General features: G+C 43.5%; 1 protein-coding gene across 1 annotated transcript in view; it reads left to right on the top strand.

Annotated features, from left to right (window-relative positions):
• The window catches only part of ROCK1 (Rho associated coiled-coil containing protein kinase 1), a 321,787-nt gene extending 314,465 nt beyond the window's left edge, over positions 1-7,322 (top strand). Inside the window, exons 30-33 of the mRNA XM_082258424.1 lie at positions 745-823; positions 924-1,185; positions 4,025-4,229; positions 6,065-7,322. Coding sequence (XP_082114550.1) covers positions 745-823; positions 924-1,185; positions 4,025-4,229; positions 6,065-6,068 — 550 coding nt within the window. The 3' untranslated portion in view covers positions 6,069-7,322. The remainder of the gene's footprint in view (positions 1-744; positions 824-923; positions 1,186-4,024; positions 4,230-6,064) is intronic.
• The last annotated feature ends 15,121 nt before the right edge of the window (positions 7,323-22,443 follow it).

The raw sequence follows: 22,443 nt of genomic DNA, 5'->3' as shown, positions 1-22,443 counted from the left end.
CATCTATAGACACACACCTCGTGCCTCAGCCCCACCTCCCGCTCCATTCTAACAGGATTTGATTGTGAGGAGAGTGACACAGACCAGTGCCCCTGCGGACAGCCACAGCGCTGGATTGAGATAGGACTAATTTTTGGGGGGTTAGAGGGGGGGGGGGGGCGGTGCAAAACAAGCAATGGGACCTTTTTTTTTACCTTAATGCATTGAATGCAGAAGGTAAAAAATGTCTTTGCTCTATTTATCAAGATTATGGAGTATTTAGAGCTTGTCAACAAAACTATACATTTTAAAAACCTAAAATGATCAGTGTTAATGTTTATAGCTAAAACATTTTTTAGTTTAGTTTATTCTTTGCTGTGCACTACTGGGGAAATTTCCTTTCACTTCCTGTCACAGAGATGTAAAAGAAAGTGGTGCGAAATCTTACAAGATGAGGGGAGAGCTACCTTAGACAGTTGTAATTATTGGGGAAACACATTTGTATAATCACCTCTCTCCAATAAGCAGAGGCTTGTTCTGGATACAATGAAAGTAAACCAGAAAGTAGCAGAATTAACATCATAACTGTCAGTCAAGTATCCAAAGAATGGTTCGAATTACAAATCCTTTTGCAGGTACAACTGCAATATGCATTCTAACTGTGTTTTTAGGTCTTTGCCTGTTTTTCTAATTCAGTTTTTATTTAAAAAGAAGCAAAAAAAAAAAAAACCTCCCAACTAAATGTTTCCTTATTTGTGTTTTCAGTAAGCTTTTTCATGTCCGCCCTGTTACACAAGGAGATGTTTACAGAGCAAATACTGATGAGATCCCGAAGATATTTCAGGTAAGCATTAATGAATGTCAGTAAGTAATGTAGCTTTGTTACTAGTTTGCTTGCTATATGATTTCCTGGTTGGTGTAAAACTGCCATTTCCTCTTCGCAGATACTCTATGCCAACGAAGGGGAATGCAGGAAAGACCAGGAATTAGAACCAGTGCAGCAACCCGAGAAGACCAATTTCCTAAGTCACAAAGGACACGAGTTCATCCCAACACTTTACCACTTCCCCGCAAATTGTGAGGCTTGTTCTAAGCCTTTGTGGCATGTTTTTAAGCCGCCACCCGCACTGGAATGCCGGAGGTGCCATGTCAAGTGCCATAAAGACCACTTGGATAAAAAGGAGGAAGTCATAGCCCCTTGTAAAGGTTTGTATAGAGATTAGGATGTGTAAGCTGAATTTATGTATTATAAAATATAAGTACAGTGCCGAACATAATTACTTGATCCCCTGCAGATTTTGTAAATTTGCCCACTTACAGAGAAATTGAGGGTCTATCATTTTTTTTGTCATAGGTGTATTTTAAATGATAGAGAAAAATCCAGAAAAAACACGATACAAATGTTATAAATTGAGTTGCAGTTCATTGAGTAAAATAAGTATTTGATCCCCTACCAACCAATAATAATGCTGGCTCCCACAGACTGGCTACAGTATGTGCTCATGTGGTACGCAGATTAGTCCTATCAATTTAAGAAGGCGATCCTAACAACAACTCGTTATGTGTATAAAAGTCACCTGTCCACAGAATCTTTATTCCATTCAAACCTCACCTCACCATCATGGGCAAGACCAAAGAGCTGTCAGAGGATGTCTGGGACAAGATTGTATTCTTGCATAAGGCTGGAATGGGTTACAAGACCATCAGCAAGAAGCTTGGTAAGAAGGAAGACAACTGTTAAGAGTGGTTATTTGCAAATGGAATAAAAATCAAAATAACCATCCTTGGCTTGACCTGGAGCTCCATGCAAGATTTTGCCTCATGGGGTAAGGATGATCATGAGAAAAGTGAGGGAACAGCCCAGAACAACCTGTGAGGAGCTTGTGAATGTTCTCAAAGCAGTTGGGGCTACAGTCAACAAACCAACCATTGGTAACATAACACTGCCATGGATTGAAATCCTGTCACACCCGCAGTTTCCCCCTCCTCAAGAAGGCACATGTACAGGCCCGTCTGAAGTTTGCCAGTGAACATCTAAATGATTCAGAGAAAGATTTGGAGAAAGCGCTGTGGTCAGAGGAGACCAAAATTAGGGTCTTTGGCATTAACTGGACTCGCCGAGTTTGGAGGAAGAAAACTGCTGGCTATGACCCCAAGAACACCATCCCTACAGTCAAGCACGGAGGTGGAAACATTCTTTGGGGCTGTTTCTTTGCTAAAGGTACAGGTCAACTTTGCAGCATTGAGGGGCCAGTGGACGGGGCCATGTATTGTAAAATCTTGGATGAGAAACTTCTTCCCTCAGCCAGAACACTGAAGATGGGTCATGGATGGTTCTTCCAGCATGACAATGATCCAAAACATACCGCCAAGGCAACAAAGTGGCTCAAGAAGCAGCACATTAAGTCATGGAGTGGCCTAGCCAGTCTCCAGATCTTAAAGCTTAGAGCTGAAACTGAGTTGCCAAGCGACAGCCAAGAAACCTTAAAGATTTAGAGAAGATCTGTAAAGAGTGGACCAAAATCCCTCCTGAGATGTGTGTGAATATGGTAACCAACTACAAAAACGTCTTACCTCTGTGCTTGCCAGCAAGGGTTTCTCCACCAAGTACGAAGTCCTGTTTTGCTTGGGGATCAAATACTTATTTTACTCACTGAACTGCAACTTAATTTTTTAATGTTTGTGTTGTGTTTTTTTCTGGATTCTTTGTTGATATTGTGTGTCTATCATTTAAAATACACCTATGATAAAAATTATAGACCCTTTAATTTTTTGTAAGTTGGCAAACTTACAAATCTGCAGGGGATCAAATAATTATTTTCCTCACTATGTATTTCGTTAAGTTCCTAATATGGCCAATAAATATGAAAGAATGCTCACAGTTAGCAGAATATAGCCTATCGCAACAATGAACCTCATGGGAGAACTATTGGGGGCTGCCTGTTGACACTTCTGAAAATGCTAGTTGCCTGGCTGCTGTCCTGCCCAACTGGCTGAAATATTTTCAAAATTTCTCACCCGTCTAAGCGTCAAATTTTTATCTGCGTGTTTGTACTGGGTCAGAGATTGAAAGTATTAAAATCAGATAGTGTCCCCACAAAATAATACCATCAATAAAAGGAGGCAGGAGGTAAGTGTAGCAGGAACTTTTGTAGAGATGGGAATTAAGATGGAGAGTGAAACCCAAATGCTGTTACCACCTTCCTTCACTATAGAGCTACCAAGCCGCTGCGCAAAGGGTGCGTTCCATACGCACCATAAGCCAAAGGGATTAAAATGTATCTTTTATTAATTCCTATAAAACCTTGTCTGGACTGTATATATGTATAAAAAGGGAGGGTGAGTTTATTCCCACACTTTTATATTCAGGACCAGTATCCATTAAAATGGCCCACTATATTATGTATTGGGAATAGTGGGAATTCTTTAGAGATTGGAGCTTGTGTAGTTCTTGGAGCCGGCAATATATGTGTGTGCCTTCCTGGGGATGGCCAGTCCTTGAGGTTCCTGTGTCCTCCCCTATGTATTGCACAGCACCTGATGTACAGCTATATTTATTGTATGTAGGGGTATCTTCATATGCCACAGTCCTGAAGAAACTACGCTCTGTGTGAAATGCTTTACCCTTTGGATTTTAACAAGCACATCTACATTATAGCACTTTTTGATTATAATTTGTAACTTAGAGTAAGTTGCTTTGTTTCCATTCCTAATGTGGTATTATAAATTTAGGCCCCTCTATTGGTGGAGGACCTTTTTCTTTGAACCTTTTGTATATGTTTGTACTACAGAATTAATTTTATTAATATATGGTATACCTCATTTTGTGCGGGTAAACGCCCAAATCTTTCTGACTAGGCGTTATTCCTGTCAGTTTTTGTAGTTCTAGAGATTTATTGATGTGGCATAATAGAAGCTTTGGCAATACTTTTGAGTTTCCTGTCATAATAACATTGTTACTTTCTCAGACTAACCTTTCCATTAAGTGTTGGTGATCTCTTGCTAAATTTTTTTTTTTTTTTATTTATTTTGTTTTTTTTGACAGTGAGTTATGACGTGACATCTGCGAGGGATTTACTTTTATTGGCTTGCTCCCAGGATGATCAGAAAAAATGGGTGACACATTTAGTAAAAAAGATACCTAAAAACCCACCATCAAACTTCGTCCGTGTTTCCCCAAGAACAATGTCTACTAGGTCAACAAACCAGTCCTTCAGAAAACCCCCTAAGTCTGGGTCAGGGAAAGCCAGGTAAGAGCACAACTTTAAAAATGCTAAATATATATATATATATATATATATATATATATATATATATATATACTCTGCAGAAGTTTTAGAAGAGTGGAGGTATTTAGGAGCACAGGTGGAATGGCAGCAGCTCCTCCATTTGTGCAACGTGTGCTGGACCACAGTGAGCCCTACCCGCCTGGGTGCATCACATACATTGAATACATGGATGATACACCATTGTTATAACAAATCCATAGTGTTTCCTGGTAGCAAATGTGTTTAATTGTTGCATAGCGACCCCTGCATACGCATACATGTAACTGGTGCATAGGGATCCCTGCATATGCACACATAACTGGTGCATAGGGATCCCTGCATATGCACACATGTAACTGGTGCATAGTGACCCCTGCATACACTCCCATGTAACTGGTGCGTAGTGACTCCTGCTTATGCTCACATGTAACTGGTGCGTAGTAACCCCTGTACATGCTCACATGTAACTGGTGCGTAGTGATCCCTGCATACGCTGACATGTAACTGGTGCATAGTGACTCCTGCATACGCTCACATGTAACTGTTGCATACTGACCCCTGCATATGCACACATGTAACTGGTGCATAGTGACCCCTGCTTACGCGTACGTGTAACTGGTGCATAGTGACCCCTGAATAGGCGCACATGTAACTGGTGCATAGTGCCCCCTGCATACGTGCACATGTAATTGGTGCATAGTGACCCCTGCTTACGCGTATGTGTAACTGGTGCATAGTGGCCCTTGCATACTCGCACGTGTAACTGGGGAATACTATTCCCTGCATGCACCCAAATGGATCTGAATGCCCCTTTTGCGCACACATGAAATTGATAAATAATAACAATTGTCTTGTACTCAGACATTCGACAATACAAGGACCTTAGTTGCACACCTATATTAGCTATGCACCTCACTGATCCATATTCCCAAGCAAGATATAAGGTTTCTTATGCATACAATGCTGGTTCTGCTGGCACACCTATAGACACCATTACTGCTGGCACACAGACCCATACTGGGACTCCTAACACACACAGACAATCCCGCACCAAGGCATACACAAACACAAAAGCACTTGCATGTTTTTATTGGATGTTTTTCTTCTTGATGCAACCTAGTTGGATTTGTTGAGTCTGCTTGAAAAGGCACCGACAACGGTTGCAGGAATTGTCTGTGTGCCGCCACATTCAGCTGCACAGGGCAAACTTTGTCTGTGAAAGACAGGATGATTGTTGAATGTCTGGATTAGACAGTTTCTAATCCCACATATAGCAAACCAGATAGTCCTTAATACAACATTTTACCATATTCTTCATATTAATATAGATTTTTAATTTTAACTGGAAATTCAATTAATGAATGTCTGCTCTGCATTGTCTCCATGATAGCACAGTCCACTTTAAGTTTGAGTTGGACAGTTTTACCAATGCATAGGATTTTTTTTTAAATCTTCCCCAAACTGGACATTTAATGTATCTGCATGAGCAATAAAGTTGGTCTAAAGGCTAAAGGGTTTTTGTTTTATTACCCTAATGCAGTGATGGCGAGCCTTGGCACCCCAGATGTTTTTGAACTACATTTCCCATGATGCTCAACTACACTGCAGAATGCAAGAGCATCATGGGAACTGTAGTTCCCAAACATTTGGGGTGCCAAGGTTCGCCATCCCTGCCCTAATGCATTCCCACCAGGCTTTGTTACACATTACCATGAGTTTGATGTTCTAGTTTCCAATCGCACATTCTTGGATTTTCTGTGTATTATTCCTTTACGCCTACACTAACACTTTTTTTTTTCTCTTGCTTCCTCTTTCAGCTAATCATTGTGAGCCACTGTGTGAGTTCATGAAGTTGGCCTTTCCTATAATAGACTGGTGCAGAGAGCTGCTATTTCCATCAATACCAGTGTTGCAGGCTTCAGGGTTCTTGTGTGCTTCTGTTTTTCCCCTGCTTAGGCAGAAAGCATGCTGTGAGGGTCTTCTATTGCGGGTTTGCTGAAAGATTAGACAAATTATTACTATGTAATGCAAGTAAAACAAAGCTTAGCAATGTTTATTTTCATATATATATATATTTATATTCAAATCAATATAAAGATATTCTTTGGATATCTGTGAAAGCCTGTCGGTATGACGGAATGCAGCTTATGCACACATGAGGATTGGAGCAACTACACCTTGTATGGACAAGCAAAGGAATATGTCTCAAAATGAGAACAGATGTCCGTAGATAGTATCTCCATCTTCCTGAAGACTGCAGTTCCAGCTTGTGAGAAGCTAAGTGACCACTTGAACTCTAGTGCCTTCACTTTACAGCTCGTGGCAGCCTTACAGCAGATGCGGGCTAAGAGATTCTGTTCTATGCTTTGCAGAATGTTAGTTATTCCTCAAGGTGAAAGGTCAAGATTTGTTTTAACTATGCATTTTATTTTTTTTTATTTTTTATTTCATCTTGTTTTGCCAAGCCATATTGAATTGTTTTAGTACATAGAGGCATTAGAAACTAACAGTACAAAACCAAGTTTTACATGTGTGTTTATTTTGTATTGTATTGCCTTACAGTTTTTAAAGAACGTTAAGTTAACGGACATATAAAGTATGTATGCACTGTGTGAACTTGTAAATTATTGTTAGAACACTTTTTTTTTATTGGATATGGCTTTGTTCTTTTTAGTGCCTTATTTCAGTCATTTTACTGCCATGTTTAAAGGGTTTGGGCACAAAATATAGTTTCCTGAAAGAGAAACCATTATTATATGCAGGTTTTAGCTGCCTCCAAGTTACATTTCCAATAGTAGAGGGAGATTGGGAGACCAATTTTAAGAAGAACCAGAAAAAAGGGAACAAGTAACCCTACATACATGCTTGTACAATCCATGTGATGACCAGTGGGTTGTAGGAAATTCTCATATTGCATCCCGCTTGTTTGCATAAGGGGTGCATGGATCTATTCAGCCACAGCACAGAAGAATCCAGAGAGATGCTCCAACTGCAACATAATCTTGCAGGTCACATGGCCTAAATAAATTATTCAGTGGCAGAGGTTGGCTTTGATGTGTGTTGTGGAGTATATTAAAATCAACAAATTTGATTTAAAAGATACTATCGGTATTCTCTGCATGTAGTTAAGAGGTGGGCCAACATCCCATGTGACTGTTTAAGTGCATAAGAAATAACTAAATTTAGGTTCCCATTTTACATTCCTTGTGTCCCTAAAAGTTTCAGGGTTTTAAACAGCTGATATGCTCCATATTGGAGCACATTAGCGTTTTAGCCATCCGGCGGTGATTTTTCATCCAAGAAACTTATATGGCTTTTGGCGCTTTATAAGTTACCTAATTAGCTCCCACAGCTGTCTGGCAAAAGAGCTCTGAAGGGTAGATCTAGAGCAGGCCTGACAAGGGGTGGCCTTTCTTTTCCTATGTTTGTTACATGCTACTGCCCATTTCTAACTGTTGTAGTTATGTAACCACAGCTATTTGGAAGAGATCTTCTGTAGACCTTTGCTTTTTTATTTTTATTTTTTTGGTCCAGTAAAAGTTTATAAGACTTGTCGTGTGATTCCTGTACAATCACTGATCTAAACTACCTGATAAGGTTTATGTTTTAAATTATGCTGAGCATATGTGCAGTTGAAAGCATTAAAATGTAAAAGGAAAAAAAAAAAGGTTCACATTTTTATAAATTCTTAATAATATAGGGATTCTAATATAAAGGTCTCTGCTTATTAGCAGAAACAAATTAAGGTATGGGCAATAATGGTTTATTTTAGTTTTTTTTGTTTTGTTTTTTTTACCAAATACCTCTTCAGTAATTTATAATGGCTTTGCAGTTATATGTATTAAAAATAGAAAAAAAGCACTGGAAAACTGGTTCTTCTGAAGGCAATTTGCATGTTTCAAGTGGTATTGAAATCCGCACTGATGGATATGTCATAATAAACATATCTGTTATTAATATGCTAATGACCGTGTGATCATTTGAAAAAAATAAATAAAACCTATTTATAGAAATCCTGTTTCCAAGGATTATTGATGTTTATTTTGGAATGTCTACATGTAAGCCTTTTTTTTTCAGATTTTATTTCTTGAAGTTTTAATAACAGATGAACCAAACAAAAGAAAAGAAAATATTCAAACAAGAAAACCACCAGTATCTGTACATTTAGTTCCTAACCATCTAGTTTTCCAGATTCAAAGATATTCTAAAATTTTCAAAGATATTTAATAATAATCTAGAGCAGATATAAAAAAGACTTCTCTGTGACAGGCCGTCCTATTCCACTAAAGGCTAAGCACATACCCATAAAAAGTGGTTTTGAGGAGTAAAATTTATCAGAAGGTCTATGTCTGTGCCCGTGTTGGCTGTGTGTGTTTAGGCTAACTTAACCAAAAAACAGCATATATACAAAATGTTTCTGTATAGATCACAGAAAAAATATGGTTATTTAGTCAGCAATAATATAGCGGGCTCTGAATAACGTGAACATAGATATTTATTGGTAAAAATCTCGGGGTATAATTCCAACCGTGCAAGGTAAAATGAGTAGGTAAATACAATCAGTGCATAAACAAGAAACAAGACAAACAAGACATAAAAAACATAAAGTTTATGTTTTTTATGTCTTGTTTGTCTTGTTTCTTGTTTATGCACTGATTGTATTTACCTACTCATTTTACCTTGCACGGTTGGAATTATACCCCGAGATTTTTACCAATAAATATCTATGTTCACGTTATTCAGAGCCCGCTATATTATTGCTGACTAAATAACCATCTTTTTTCTGTGATCTATACAGAAACATTTTGTATATAAGCACATACCCAACCTTTAATATAAGCAGAATTAAAGTTAAACTTGGAATGTGATGCATCTACCCTATTTTTCCACACTTTTTTAAAATTCTGAGAGGCGCTTTGTTGAGTATAAGTATATTTCACAAACATTGTTCATTTCCCGGATCCAGTCCCAATGGGTAGGAGGGGTGGGTAAAACCCAGCTGGAGGCTATCAACTTTTAAGCTGTAAAAAGTGACCCCTCAGTGGCCACTACCAGGTTGTGATCCAGGATGTTAGAATTTACGTACTCCAAGTGGTAAAGAACGGGATCTGGGATCAACACCGTATCATATACAGAGTTTAACATATCTAACACTTCCTGCCACTACCAAAATGCATAAAAGGCAGGCTATTGAGAACATCTTACACATTTAGAATTTTCTCTAATGCCCACCGTATGCAGCAGCTCCGAATTATAATAAGCCCTATACAAAATAAAAAGTTAGGTGACCCTATTAGTAGGAGATATTAAGACCAGTTTTGCATTCTGTAATATTTAATCCTGGAAGTCTTCTCGGGACACATCAACATCTGTCTCCCATCATTATCTACATGAAGTGGTAAAATTAGAAAGCACTTCAGATAAGTCGGGTATATATACCCTAGTAATGAGGCCCTTAGTATTTGCTTAACCGATACTATCCAGCATAGGGACAGAAGAGAAATAAATGGCTGGGGCTAAATCTGGAGTTTTCAAAGCATGTTTTAAATGTAAAGAGTACAATTGTAAAGAGTAGTAATCATTGCATGTTCCCATCTGGAGAATCCTTTCAGTTGTGAAATTTCAGGGAATGCCCTGTTCGACCATAATGGTGTAAATCTAGTATGCTCCTAGATACCCAGTATTCTTTTGGTGGATTGACATATTTTTTAAAACAAATATAATAGTGTGGGATAGGTATATTGGTTGAAAGGTGAAATAGTAGAATCCAGAACCAACAAAGGTTTACCATTATGGAATAAAGAAGCAAGACTATAATAAGATGTGTGTAAGCCACCACTTTTCCAACCTGCTAGCTGGATCACGTGTAGACTTGGAGTGCTGCTCAAAGCTTGAGGATAAGAGGTGTCCCTACGGGTATCAAAGTGGGAGCAGGCGTCAGGCACAAATTCAGAAGTGTGGACATATGTGGGGTAAAACCCGCACTCAAAACCAACCCAGTGCTTAAGATGGGAATATGGCTGTGAATGGCATCAACCAACGCTGCTCCTGCCACACCACCTGATATGTTTTGTCCCCCCCCCCCCTCCCCACTACTAAGCCCCAGTAGGAGGAGCAAAGTATAACTACATTTCTCTGTCGCTCATTGACAGACGTAGTCTTCTTGATTCACAAGAACTGGGTTATGTTGTCTCCGCAGGAGCAGGACTAGGCAGAAAGAAAAAACGTTCTGGCTCCACCTTAGGGGCAGTCCCTGAGGGTATATCCTCCCTCTCTCTGCTACAAGGCATCAGTTTTTTTCTGTCTAGTCAGGAGTAAGGACCTAAGTTCCTTGCTGGGATCTTTTGGGTCCTGGCAAGATTTTTTCTTAGAAAAAATATTTTTTTTAGGCAGTTTTCTCCAGTTTTTTTTTCCTGTGAGATCTTCAAGCAAATACGCCGGACTGGGCGACACTAGTGGTCACCCCAGCCGGCCTACGAGCGCGCGCAGACCATTGCATTGCGCTTGGTCGGCCGCGACGGAGTCCCATTGGAGGGACTGACCTTGCGAGTTAAAAGTCTCGCTTGGACGCCAGGAACCAGAGAGTCGAGGCGTCCGGAGTGGTCCACAACTCCCCACCCCGGTGGAGAGGGTATTGTGAAGAGAGGGTGCCTGTCGGTTTAGTATGGTGAGTAAACGTTCCCTTTTTTCCTCGTTATGAGGCAGTATGAATTATGGGCCCCTCCATACATGGTCAGTATATATCTGACACTAAAAGTCCCCCTTGTAAATACAGTATGTGTTTGGTGGTGGACTTGGTTTGAGAGCTAACACTACCCAGCAGACTGTAGTATTACAGCAGACATAGGAGGTATAATCCTACCTTAATTGTAGTGTACCTCCTGCAGATCGATAAACCGCCACTTAGCAGAGATGCAGGTGGATGTGCTGGGAATAACGATTTCGGCGGTCCGCCGCCATTTTGCCGTAGACCAGGTGCATGTATGTCCTCAGGTCACGCCGGCCGCCATGTTTTTGGAGTCTATCGTCTCCTGTATGGGGGCGGCAATGTTTAATGAGCCCAGCTACCTCGTGGAGAGATGGGAACGCCGGAAGGCGTACACAGGGGGCGGAGCCACGTCCTTCTACCCGGGAAAACGAACACAGCTCTTTCCAGTCTGTAAAGGACAGACGCTGACTGCAGTTGGTTGGAAACTTCTCTGCATCGGGTGGTGAGCCTTGGGGGTCCCTCTCTCTCTCTTGGGGATCGAGAAGCAGCTACTCTGAGGGGCGCTATTGCGCTAGGGGGAGACACATAAAAAAAAAAAAAAAGAGGTATTTTTTTGATTTAAAAAAAAAAGGTTTTTTGTTTTTTCTGGCACAAGTGTCCTGAATTAACATGGACCCTGCCACTCATGTATCTCCACCGGATCCCCTCGAGGTGTCTGCAGGATCCTCCAGCACCCCGCTTACGATTGAATCATTGTCAGCTATTATGGAAACTTTTGTGTCCCGGGTGGAAGTGGCTTGTCAGGGACAGGGCGCAAGAAAGCGACCCCCGCCTAACCCTTTATTATCTGAAACTTCGGATTCAGACTCTGAGCCTATTTCTGCAGTTGCAGGTACTTCAGCTGGGATTGGTGTCTCGGGTACTGTCTCTTCAGACAGTGAGGAGGATGTTTCGGCATCAGCCATAGCCCGAGAGGAAGCGTTAGTAAACGCACTCATTATATCTGTTCAAGAAACCTTAAGATTACAGGGTATTCTGTCGGAAATAACTGAAACTGAAATCCCTTTTGGGACTAAAAAACGCATGAAAGTGGCGAAGGTTTTTCCATTGCCCAAATGTTTTGGCAATCCAATCAAAGAAGAATGGAGTCTGCCAAAACGCACCTCTGCTATTTCTAAACGCATTAACAGGCGTTATCCGTTTGAGGAAACCCTCATTAAGAAATGGACAGAACCACCTGTGGTGGATTCACCAATTGCTAGATTGAATAAAGCCACGGTTATTCCTTTAGAAGACGCTCCGTCTTTTAAAGATCTAGTGGATCGCAAGATAGAAGCTATGTCTCGCACCATGTTTTCCTTGATTGGATCAGCTTTCAGACCAATAATTGCTATTGGTCTGGTTTCGCAGACTGTAACTGAATGGACCAAGTGGTTACGCCGGGACTTAGAAGAGGTCCCTCAGGCAGTATCAGATTTGTTGGAACAGATGATACAAGGGTTACAGTTTGTGTGTGATGCGGCGTTAGACGCCACTCCATTATTGGCGCGAGCATCAGTTTCAGCAGTGGTTCTCAGGCGTACACTGTGGCTAAAAGGTTGGTTAGCTGACCAAGGTTCCAAAAAAGCATTGGCTAATATCCCCTTTTCAGGAGAGCGTCTATTTGGAGCCAACTTAGATGAGATCATTAAGGATCTCACGGGTGGAAAGAGCACCTTTTTACCGCAAAACGTTAAGGGTAAAGGAACTCGTCAAAGACGAGGGCCTTCTTTCTCTGCTCACAAAAAGTTTTTTCGTCCCGCGGGTGAAAAAATTAAGTCCTCCAAAGCTCCTTCAGGAGGCTTCAGGGGACGTTGGTCGGGCAAGCAAAAGCCCGCCCCCTCCAGACCTGAAGATAAATCGTCCAAAGCCTGAAGGTGCGCCCCCACCCATAATTGGGGTGGGGGGACGTCTTCGCCGGTTCCCGGATCCATGGCTTTCCAGAATCCCGGACAAGTGGGTTTGCGAAGTCATAAGGTCAGGGTACAAGATCGAGTTTCGATCTCTCCCACCGGCGCGATTCTTCCCTTCCAATATCCGACTATCCCCGGATCGTTTAGAAGATCTGCGGAGAGCAGTCACAGATTTACTACAACAAGGAGTGGTAGTCCACGTTCCTTGGACAGAACGTTTTTCAAGGGTTTTATTCAAACCTATTTACAATACCCAGGAAAGAGGGCAAAGTGCGTCCAATTCTGGACTTAAGGGCACTCAATTCCTTTCTCAACATAAGGAAATTCAAGATGGAATCCATTCGCACAGTAGCAGCCTTCCTGCATCCAGGGGATGTCCTAGCGTCCATAGACATCAAGGACGCCTATCTTCACATTCCCATTTTCGCAGGACATCAGCGGTTTCTACGCTTTTCTGTAGAAGAGAACCACTATCAGTTTGTGGCGTTACCTTTCGGTCTCGCCACGGCTCCTCGGGTCTTCACGAAGGTGTTGGCCCCAATGTTGGCACTACTGCGCCAAAGAGGCATATCGATTCTAGGTTACCTAGACGATCTCCTGCTTCATGCAGAGTCTCCTCAGACTCTGCTACAAAACATAGAAATTACTATAATTTCTTTACAGGAATTCGGGTGGCTGGTGAACCAGCAAAAGTCTTTTCTGGTTCCCACCCAGAGGCTCGAATATCTGGGTCTAATTCTAGACACAGTCAGGTCAAGAGTTTTCCTTCCGGTAGGGAAACTCCGGAAGATTCAATCAGCAGTCCAGTTGTTACTATCCAACAGCTGGTCTTCTCTTCGAACTTGCATGAGGGTTCTGGGATTGATGGTGGCTTCCTTCGAAGCAGTCCCATTTGCCCAGTCCCATACCCGAATTCTTCAGCAAGAGATTCTTCTCAGATGGAATCGGAATCCGGAATCCCTGGACAATCGGATCCGATTGAGCAAACAGACCAGAGAATCTCTGGTCTGGTGGCTTCGGTCTCCGATGCTCAGCCAGGGAAAGTCATTTCTGCCAATATATTGGACGATAGTGACCACGGATGCCAGTCTATCCGGATGGGGAGGAATTCTCGGTCAGTTATCTGTCCAGGGACTTTGGTCCCTGGAAGAATCCAGGTTGCTGATAAATGTATTGGAACTGAAAGCGATCAGACTTTGTCTGATTCACTGGACCGAGCAGCTCCAGGGCAGCCCGGTTCGGATCCAGTCGGACAACGCCACGGCCGTGGCTTATGTCAATCACCAGGGGGGCACCAAGAGTGTCCGAGCGGCCAAAGAAGTGGCTTGCATTCTTCGCTGGGCGGAACGATTTGTTCCAGCTATCTCTGCGGTGTTCATTCCGGGGGTGGAGAATTGGCAGGCAGATTATCTCAGCCGTCAGACTCTGGATCAGGGGGAATGGTCCCTCCATCCAGAAGTTTTCCACCAGTTGTGCCTACGGTGGGGCACCCCGGATGTGGATCTGTTGGCATCACGATTCAACAGGAAAGTACAGAGATTCGTGGCTCGCTCCCGCGATCCTCTAGCAGAGACCGCAGACGCACTGATCGCCCCGTGGGGGCAATACCAGCTAATGTATGCCTTCCCTCCTCTCGGGTTACTGCCAAGACTTCTTCGCAGGATAGAGGAGGAAGGAATTCCAGTAATCCTGGTAGCTCCGGACTGGCCTCGCCGAGCTTGGTACGCCGACGTGGTCAGACTGGTGGCGGACGTCCCGTGGAGACTTCCTCTCAGGGAGGACCTACTGTCTCAGGGATCGATCTTCCATCCTGCTTTACGATCGCTGGCTTTAACGGCCTGGCTATTGAGACCCAGGTGCTGAAGGACAAGGGATTGTCAGCTTCAGTTATTCCTACTCTAGTTAAAGCAAGGAAAGCGACTTCCAGAAAGATTTATCATCGTACATGGAAGTCCTACATTGCATGGTGTAAACCTCTGGGGTTCCGTCCACGGTCTTATTCGGTTAGCCGAATATTAGCTTTTCTGCAACAAGGGGTTGAGCAGAAACTGGCCTTGAGCACTATCAAGGGTCAGGTCTCAGCATTAGCTATCTTCTTTCAGAAGCCTTTGGCTACTCATTCCTTGGTGTGGAATTTCATCCAGGGGGTGCGACATCTGGCTCCGCCAGTGCGCGCGCCGTTACCACCCTGGGATCTTAATTTAGTATTGTCGGTTCTTCAGAAACCTCCCTTTGAAGATATTAGGGAGATACCTCTACCTACTTTGTCCCAGAAGGTGGCCTTCTTGGTGGCTATCACTTCTGCACGCAGGGTGTCAGAACTGGCCGCTTTATCTTGTCGTTCCCCATATCTGGTGGTTCATAGAGATAAGGTGGTTCTTCGTCCGAATCCATCCTTCCTACCAAAAGTGGTTTCAGAATTTCATCTGAATGAAGAAATTGTATTACCTTCCCTGTGTCCTAAGCCCAGTCATCCTCGGGAGTTTGCTTTACACTCCTTGGATGTGGTCCGGGCGATCAGGGTATACTTGAAAACGACAGACTCGTTTCGCAAGACGGATTCACTTTTTGTGATCCCGGATGGACCCAAAAAGGGGTTGCCTGCATCTGCCGCGACTATTTCCAAATGGATCAGACAGACGGTGGTACAGGCTTATTCTATTAAGGGTCGGGAGCCCCCGTTCCCTGTTAAGGCACACTCCACTCGGGCACTTAGTGCGTCATGGGCCTTTCGCCATCAGGCGTCAGTGGTCCAGGTGTGCAAGGCGGCTACCTGGTCGTCGGTGCATACCTTTACAAAACATTATAAAGTTGATGTAATGGCATCGTCTGATGCCTCGTTTGGCCGCAAGGTTTTGCAGGCCGCCATTTGAGGAGACCAGTGGTCTACCTCGAGGGTTTTTTTCCGTTGGAATTTTTATTTGAGTCTCATTCTTTGTTTATAATGAGCCTTTAAAACTTCTAGTTTGGCACCGGTTGGGCCTTCTAGATTGGATTTTGATTTCGGTCAATCCCACCCCTCATTTGTGGCACTGCTTCTGGATGTCCCAGTTCTTGTGAATCAAGAAGACTACGTCTGTCAATGAGCAACAGAGAAAATCGGATTTTTGTAAGATCTTACCGTAAAATCCTTTTCTCTTAAGCTCATTGACAGACGTAGTACCCGCCCCTCTATCATTGAGTTGGGTTGGGTTAAATTCTCTGTTGCTGCTTTGTGACAGAACTGATGCCTTGTAGCAGAGAGAGGGAGGATATACCCTCAGGGACTGCCCCTAAGGTGGAGCCAGAACGTTTTTTCTTTCTGCCTAGTCCTGCTCCTGCGGAGACAACATAACCCAGTTCTTGTGAATCAAGAAGACTACGTCTGTCAATGAGCTTAAGAGAAAAGGATTTTACGGTAAGATCTTACAAAAATCCGATTTTTTTACTGTAAATTATACATTTGTACTAATGCTATACATAGTTTTATACAAGGTTTTATTTGACTTAAAAATAACCTGTCATGCTGGTTTTTTATTTTCCCCATTTCCAATTGTTTTTGTTTGGACAATGTAAGAATAGTAAAGAAATACAAAACTCCATAGACTGTGCGCATATTCAAACAGATACTGCATGGCAAAGAGAAATACAACCGTAGTAACAATCCCTGAGTTATGCGTAGGGGAACTAAATTGAGAGCCATGAGAGCAAAGGGTATCACTCATGGGATGTCCACCTATGCCATGGTGGCACTATCCAATATCGAACAAAGTTCCCAGGAAATATCAAAACAGCATTTAAAACCTAAGGTGGCCATAGAAATCTCCCAGATATTTTGGGAGGTTGAGTAAAGAATGAAAAGAATAGGGGGAGGAAGAAAAAGATAGTAGCAGGGAGCACCATCACCCGACCGGACAGGCTTCTGATTATGTTTAATTGGTGAAACCCGTCAAGTCTTTAATCCAAGGGTCCCGCCTTTTTTTTTTTTTTTTAAACAAGGGCATCTTATCATGCAGTATTGAAGAGAGATGTTAATTATTCATGATCCAAGACATTTTAGCTTTTAGCAAGGCAAATTGGAACTTAGGGGAACTCCATTATCTTGCTATAATGGTTCTTGCAGCTGCAAGAATACTTTCAGTTGCTGTGTGGGCCTCGGAGCTCCCTCCACTGGGCAGCAAAATAATGCCTGTTCTGGAAATTTGATAAGGTTGATGACCGTGAGAGTGAAATTATACAGATCCAAAATCTTCTGCTGACTTTGACACCCCTACCAAATGTGAAAAACTGTACCCTCCTGACTGCAACCTCGCAAACAGCAGGGGGGAGCACCCAGGACTCACAAGGCCACCCTGGCCGGAACTACATACCACTTTCAAAGCACTTTGTAATTGGCTTCTAATAAGGAATGTTCTACTCTTCAACCTAGCAAATGATGCTGAAATATTTCTACTCCTTTTTAGGCCAAAAAAAAAAAATATTTAAATGTCAGTCCATCTGCATATGAAATTCTTTGCTTAGGAATTTGGCAGCCTTCCAGTACCTGCAGAGGAACTACACCCAGGGGACCAAACTACTGCTCTAAAATTTCAAATATCCTAAATTCTTTACCCAGCCAGAGTATTCTAACAGGAATTTTTGAAATATAATATATTTAAAGGGAAGAAAGCATCTCCAAACGACAACAAGCAAAAATGACCTGGGTGTGACACCATAAAAGTGCCTTGCAAGCTGATTCCTTTACTGATTCTGCATTCAAAGACTTGTATCGGTACCTCTGTAGTTCAGAAGGCAAGCTGTGTGAATTCTGTGACAGCAGTGCCTATTCGCAGGACAAGGTGAATGTGTGTCTCGGAATTCAAGGAAGCTAAAGTGATACGAAACAGAGAAGGTTCATTTGCTGTAACTCAGTCACATAAATCATATATAACCTGCCACAGTATTTTGTTTTGTTTTTTTAAAACATCTTGTTATACCCCATTCAAATTTGTAAGACTTGTCATACGACTTTGGACATCAAAGTCACATGACAAGTTGTACCCCATGTTTTCCAATGACAACCATTCATATACAGAATGTGTGACTTAAAGTAGTTCTTGCACTACTTTGATATAACCTTCATGCAACGTGAGGGCCATAGACTTCAATGTTAACCCTCAAAAGTTGTATCTGAATTTTTTACATGCAACAGTGGGGTCCAACTTTGCACAGGGATAACAGGCCACATCCAAGTCGCACCCATCCATAGTAGACCTCTAAAGTGTGAATGGGGCCTAAGTAACTATTCCCACAGCACTGTTGTGTTGTGACCACCTGATCTTTACCTGCTCTTTTGCATCTGCAGGGAAAGATCATTGGGAGGGACTTCTATTACTCTGCTGATGCTGAATATTCTCTCTACAGTGCAAGTCTGTTTCTTTCCAGCCCTGATTGGTGCTGTTCCAGTCACATGATTAAAACATTTTCAGAAGAGCGATTGCAATTAAATTATAAATAACTGTTTTACAGCTCCCAATAAGTCTTTATTGAATATCAAATGTGTATTTCTCTTTTGTTCATTGATGGAGACAGCGTCAGATCTTCATAAACCGTTGGGTTATACTGCCCCCTACAGAAGTAGGACACTAGGCAGAAAAAAAAGTCTGGGACTGCCCATGGGCGTAGCCCAGGAGGTATACTCATCTCTTCTATAGGCACTCCTTTTTTTTTTTCTGTCTAGTCAGGAGTAAGGACCTAGTTCCTTGCTGAGATCTTTGGTTCTTGCAATTTTTTTTTTATTTGGATAATAAGCAAAAAATTATCTTCTTCTTATTGCAAACTGTGACAATTGACAATTAAATTAACTGTAGCCCTACTGGGCGGGGGCTGGTCTGCAAGTTAAATGCCTCGTGAGGTCGCATACGACTGAGTCTCGGCCCGAGTCGCAGCGTTCCTCCTGGCTGACCGCGCCCCCCCTCCCTTTTTTAATGGAGAGGGGTTCTGTCTGGAGCGGTGCCCACCTAGTTCCTGGTATATTGAGTAGCTGTTGCCAACCCCCCCCCTGCGGAGGGTTTTGGGGTAGACGTAGGCCCCTCCTTGGGATGGTCAGACCCCCGGGTTCCCCTCCTTCCCATCGGGCACCCCCCCTGTCATCTGTCCCCCATCCTTCCCCCCCTCCATATATGTTGGGGCTGTTTAGGTGGTCTGATCCAGGGCACCATGCTGGCGATGAGGGCCGGGGGGGGGGGGGGGTACACAATCGACTGGGTCCCTGTAAGCCTTGTGGCGCCACGTGGGGATGCCATTTTTTTGTAGCCTGTGTGTTTCTAGACATGGCGGCCATGACAGTGGAGCCCTGTGGACGGCAGTGGGAGCCCCTCCCCAACCGTTGGTGCTGACTCCAGGATCCTTTCACTTCCTGATCGCCTCGCATGGAGTGCAGTTTATCCTGGTGGCTGCAGGTGCCTGTTACTACTGGGTGGTGAGTCTGGTGGGGTTTTCTCCCTCTCTGCTGAGGATCACTTGATGCTTTTGCCTGGCGACCGGGTGGTGCTGCCAGCACGGTGGGGGTTGTCCCTTGCAGTGTTTTACACTTTTTGTGGGGTCCCCCTGGTAACTCATGGAGTCTTTGGAGCACATCTCCCCACCTGATCTCCTCTTTGAGGGGGTCCCTCTAGGTCCCAACCATTAATCGATGCACTGACGGCGGTCCTGGAGTTCTGTGTCCCAGGTGGAGGTGGCCTTCGGGCCGTGGGCTATCAAAAAGCGCCCCCGCCATCCTCTGCCTCATCTGTCTGTTCAGATCCTGAATCTGACTCGGCTGCCATGGATGTGGGTCACCCTGCTGGGTCTGCAACCATGACAAATAAAAATGCAGTGCTAAATGTTTAAAAACTAAATATTAATCTATAAAATTAATAAATATGTAAATAGAGAATAACGTGAATAAATTCAGTGCATTAAAGTGACAAAGTGCTCAAAACTTATGATTCAAAATAGATAAAATTCACATGCAAAATATTCGTACTTAAAAAGTCCATAAATATCTCAAAATTATGTAAAAGATGCTCACTCCACCTATAGGTGATCCATGTGCTTAATAGCAGCTTACCTTAATACCTGACCCATATGTTTCAATGCGCACAAAAAAAACGCTGGTGGAAGCACTGATTGTATCTGTGTGTGAGACCTTGAAAATCCGGTTCCCTTTTGGCATTCACAAGCCATCCAGAGTGGCAAAGGTGTTTCCTTTCCCCGCCTATTTTGACAGAATTGTCGCTAAAGAGTGGTGATGACCAAAACATCCCTATGGGGTCCCTAAGCGCTTTACTCGGCGGTACTCCTATGAGGAGTCCCTTCTTAAGAAGTAGATTGTACCACCGGTGGTGGACCCTCTGGTTTCCAGATTGAACAAGGCAACCATGATTCCAGTTGAAGAGTCTGCAGCCTTTAAGGATCCGGCTGACAGAAAAGCGGAGGTTGTGGCTCACAATATGTACACTCTGGCTGGTTTAGCACTGAGTCGGTATTCACCATTGCCCTGGTGTCGCAAACTCTGACCGAGTGGGCTAAGCTTTTAGGCCGTGACTTGGAGGGAGAACATCTCCCCCCTGCCTTTGCTGAGCTGGCAGATCAGCTGGTCCAGGGGCTGCAGTTTATCTGTGATGCTTCTTTGGATGCAGCTTCTCTAGCGCTTCGGCTGTTTTGTCAGTGGTCCTTCGGTGTGTCTTTTGGTTTAAATGCTGATCTGCGGACCAGACTTCGAAAAAGGCCTTGATTGATCTTCCTTTTCAAGGAGATTGCCTGTTTGGAGCTACCCTGGATGACATCGTAAAAGGTCTCGCGGAGGAAGGAGTTCCTTTCTTCCACAGGCTACTAAGGGCAAGGAACCTCGTCGTAGACGTGGGCCTTCCTTTTCTGCTCATAAGAAATTTTTTTTATCCCTCAGGGTCAACTGATAAGGGCTGAAAGCCTTTCAGGGCCTCGTCTGGAGGATCCAAACTAACCTGGTCTGGCAAGCCTGGAACGGACTTCACCAGACACACGGACAAGGCTCCTTCAGCATGAAGGTGCGCCCTAACCCGTATCGGGAGTGGGGGGACGTCTTTGATGGTTTCCGGACCCGTGAATTTCCCTGGTCCAAGACAAGTGGGTCCAGGAAGTCATTCGGTCCGGCTACAAGATCGAGTTTTGCTCTTGTCCCCCGGCAAGGTTCTTTTCTTCCAACTTTCGTCTGTCCCCGGACCGCTTACAGGGTCTGTTTGGGGTGGTACAAGACCTGTTAAATCAAGATTGTCCTGGTTCCGACTTCAGAACGTTTTCTGGGTTTTTACTCAAACCTGTTTACAGTTCCCAGGAAGGAAGGCAAGGTGTGTCCAATCCTGGAACTCAAGGCGCTAAACTGCTTCGTGTGGGTGCAGAAGTTCAGAATGGAGTGCATTCGCACGGTGGTGGCATCCTCGCCTCTATTGACCTCAAGGATGCTTACCTTCACATTCCAATATGTGCTAGTCACCAGAGCTTCCTCTGCTTTGCCATGCGAGAGGAGCATTATCAGTTTGTGGCTTTACCCTGTGGTCTCGCATCCGCTCCTCGGGTCTTCACAAAAGTGTTAGCTCTGGTGCTAGCTTTGCTACGCCAGTGGGGGATCGCAGTACTAGGCTACTTGAATGAATTTCTACGAGCAGAGTCTCCTTCTGCTCTGGTGGAAAATGTGGAGATCACAATACCAACTCTGCGGGAGTTTAACTGGATTCTGAATTTTCAGAAGTCTGCCCTGGTTCTGTCCACAAAGCTGGACTATATGGGCCTGACTCTGGACTCCACCTTAGTCAGAGTGCTCCTTCCTCTGGACAAACTCCAGAAATTGAAGGCTGCAATTCGTCTCCTGCTGTCCAACAGATGGTCATCCCTCCAGACTTGCATGCAGGTGCTGGGCCTGATGGTGTCTACCTTCGAGGTGGTTCCGTTTGTGCAGTTCCATACAAGGTCCCTGCAAAGGGAGATTCTGACCAAATGGGACAAGACTCCACAGTCTCTGGACAATCAGATCCAGCTAAGTCAGGGAACGAAGCACTCCCTGATGTGGTGGCTTCAACTTGGCAAATCCTTCCTCCCCTTATATTGGACAGTGGTCACCACGGATGCCAGCCTGTCTGACCGGGGAGGCTTCCTTGGGAAACATTCTGCTCGGGAATCTGGATGCTGGAAGACTACTGTTCTGTTCTCACTACACGTATGCCCCAGGCGTGTGCAGCTCAACATACAGCTAAACCTTTAATCCTGCAATAACCAGTCCTTTTGTAACTTAAGGCTTTATTCCAGAGATAGAATAGTGGTCACATGAACAGGTTACAAGTCAGAATGGATATGCAAATAGGATTGTGAATATGAGGTGAAACTGTAAATAAACATATAAAGGCATATAATCAGTATACAAACATAAACAGTATATGCATTGAGTATATAACCAACAGTTCATAGGCATACTAGCGATGCTTCAAAGGGGAGTTCAGGAATCTTCCCACAGCAACCTCAGATGCTGTCTGCTCCTTCCTGAGGTAAATCTTAAAATGGA

This window comes from Pelophylax lessonae (assembly GCF_965119305.1).
Source record: "Pelophylax lessonae genome assembly, chromosome: 5".
Lineage (NCBI taxonomy): Eukaryota > Metazoa > Chordata > Amphibia > Anura > Ranidae > Pelophylax > Pelophylax lessonae.
This window is presented reverse-complemented; position numbering and strand designations above follow the sequence as displayed.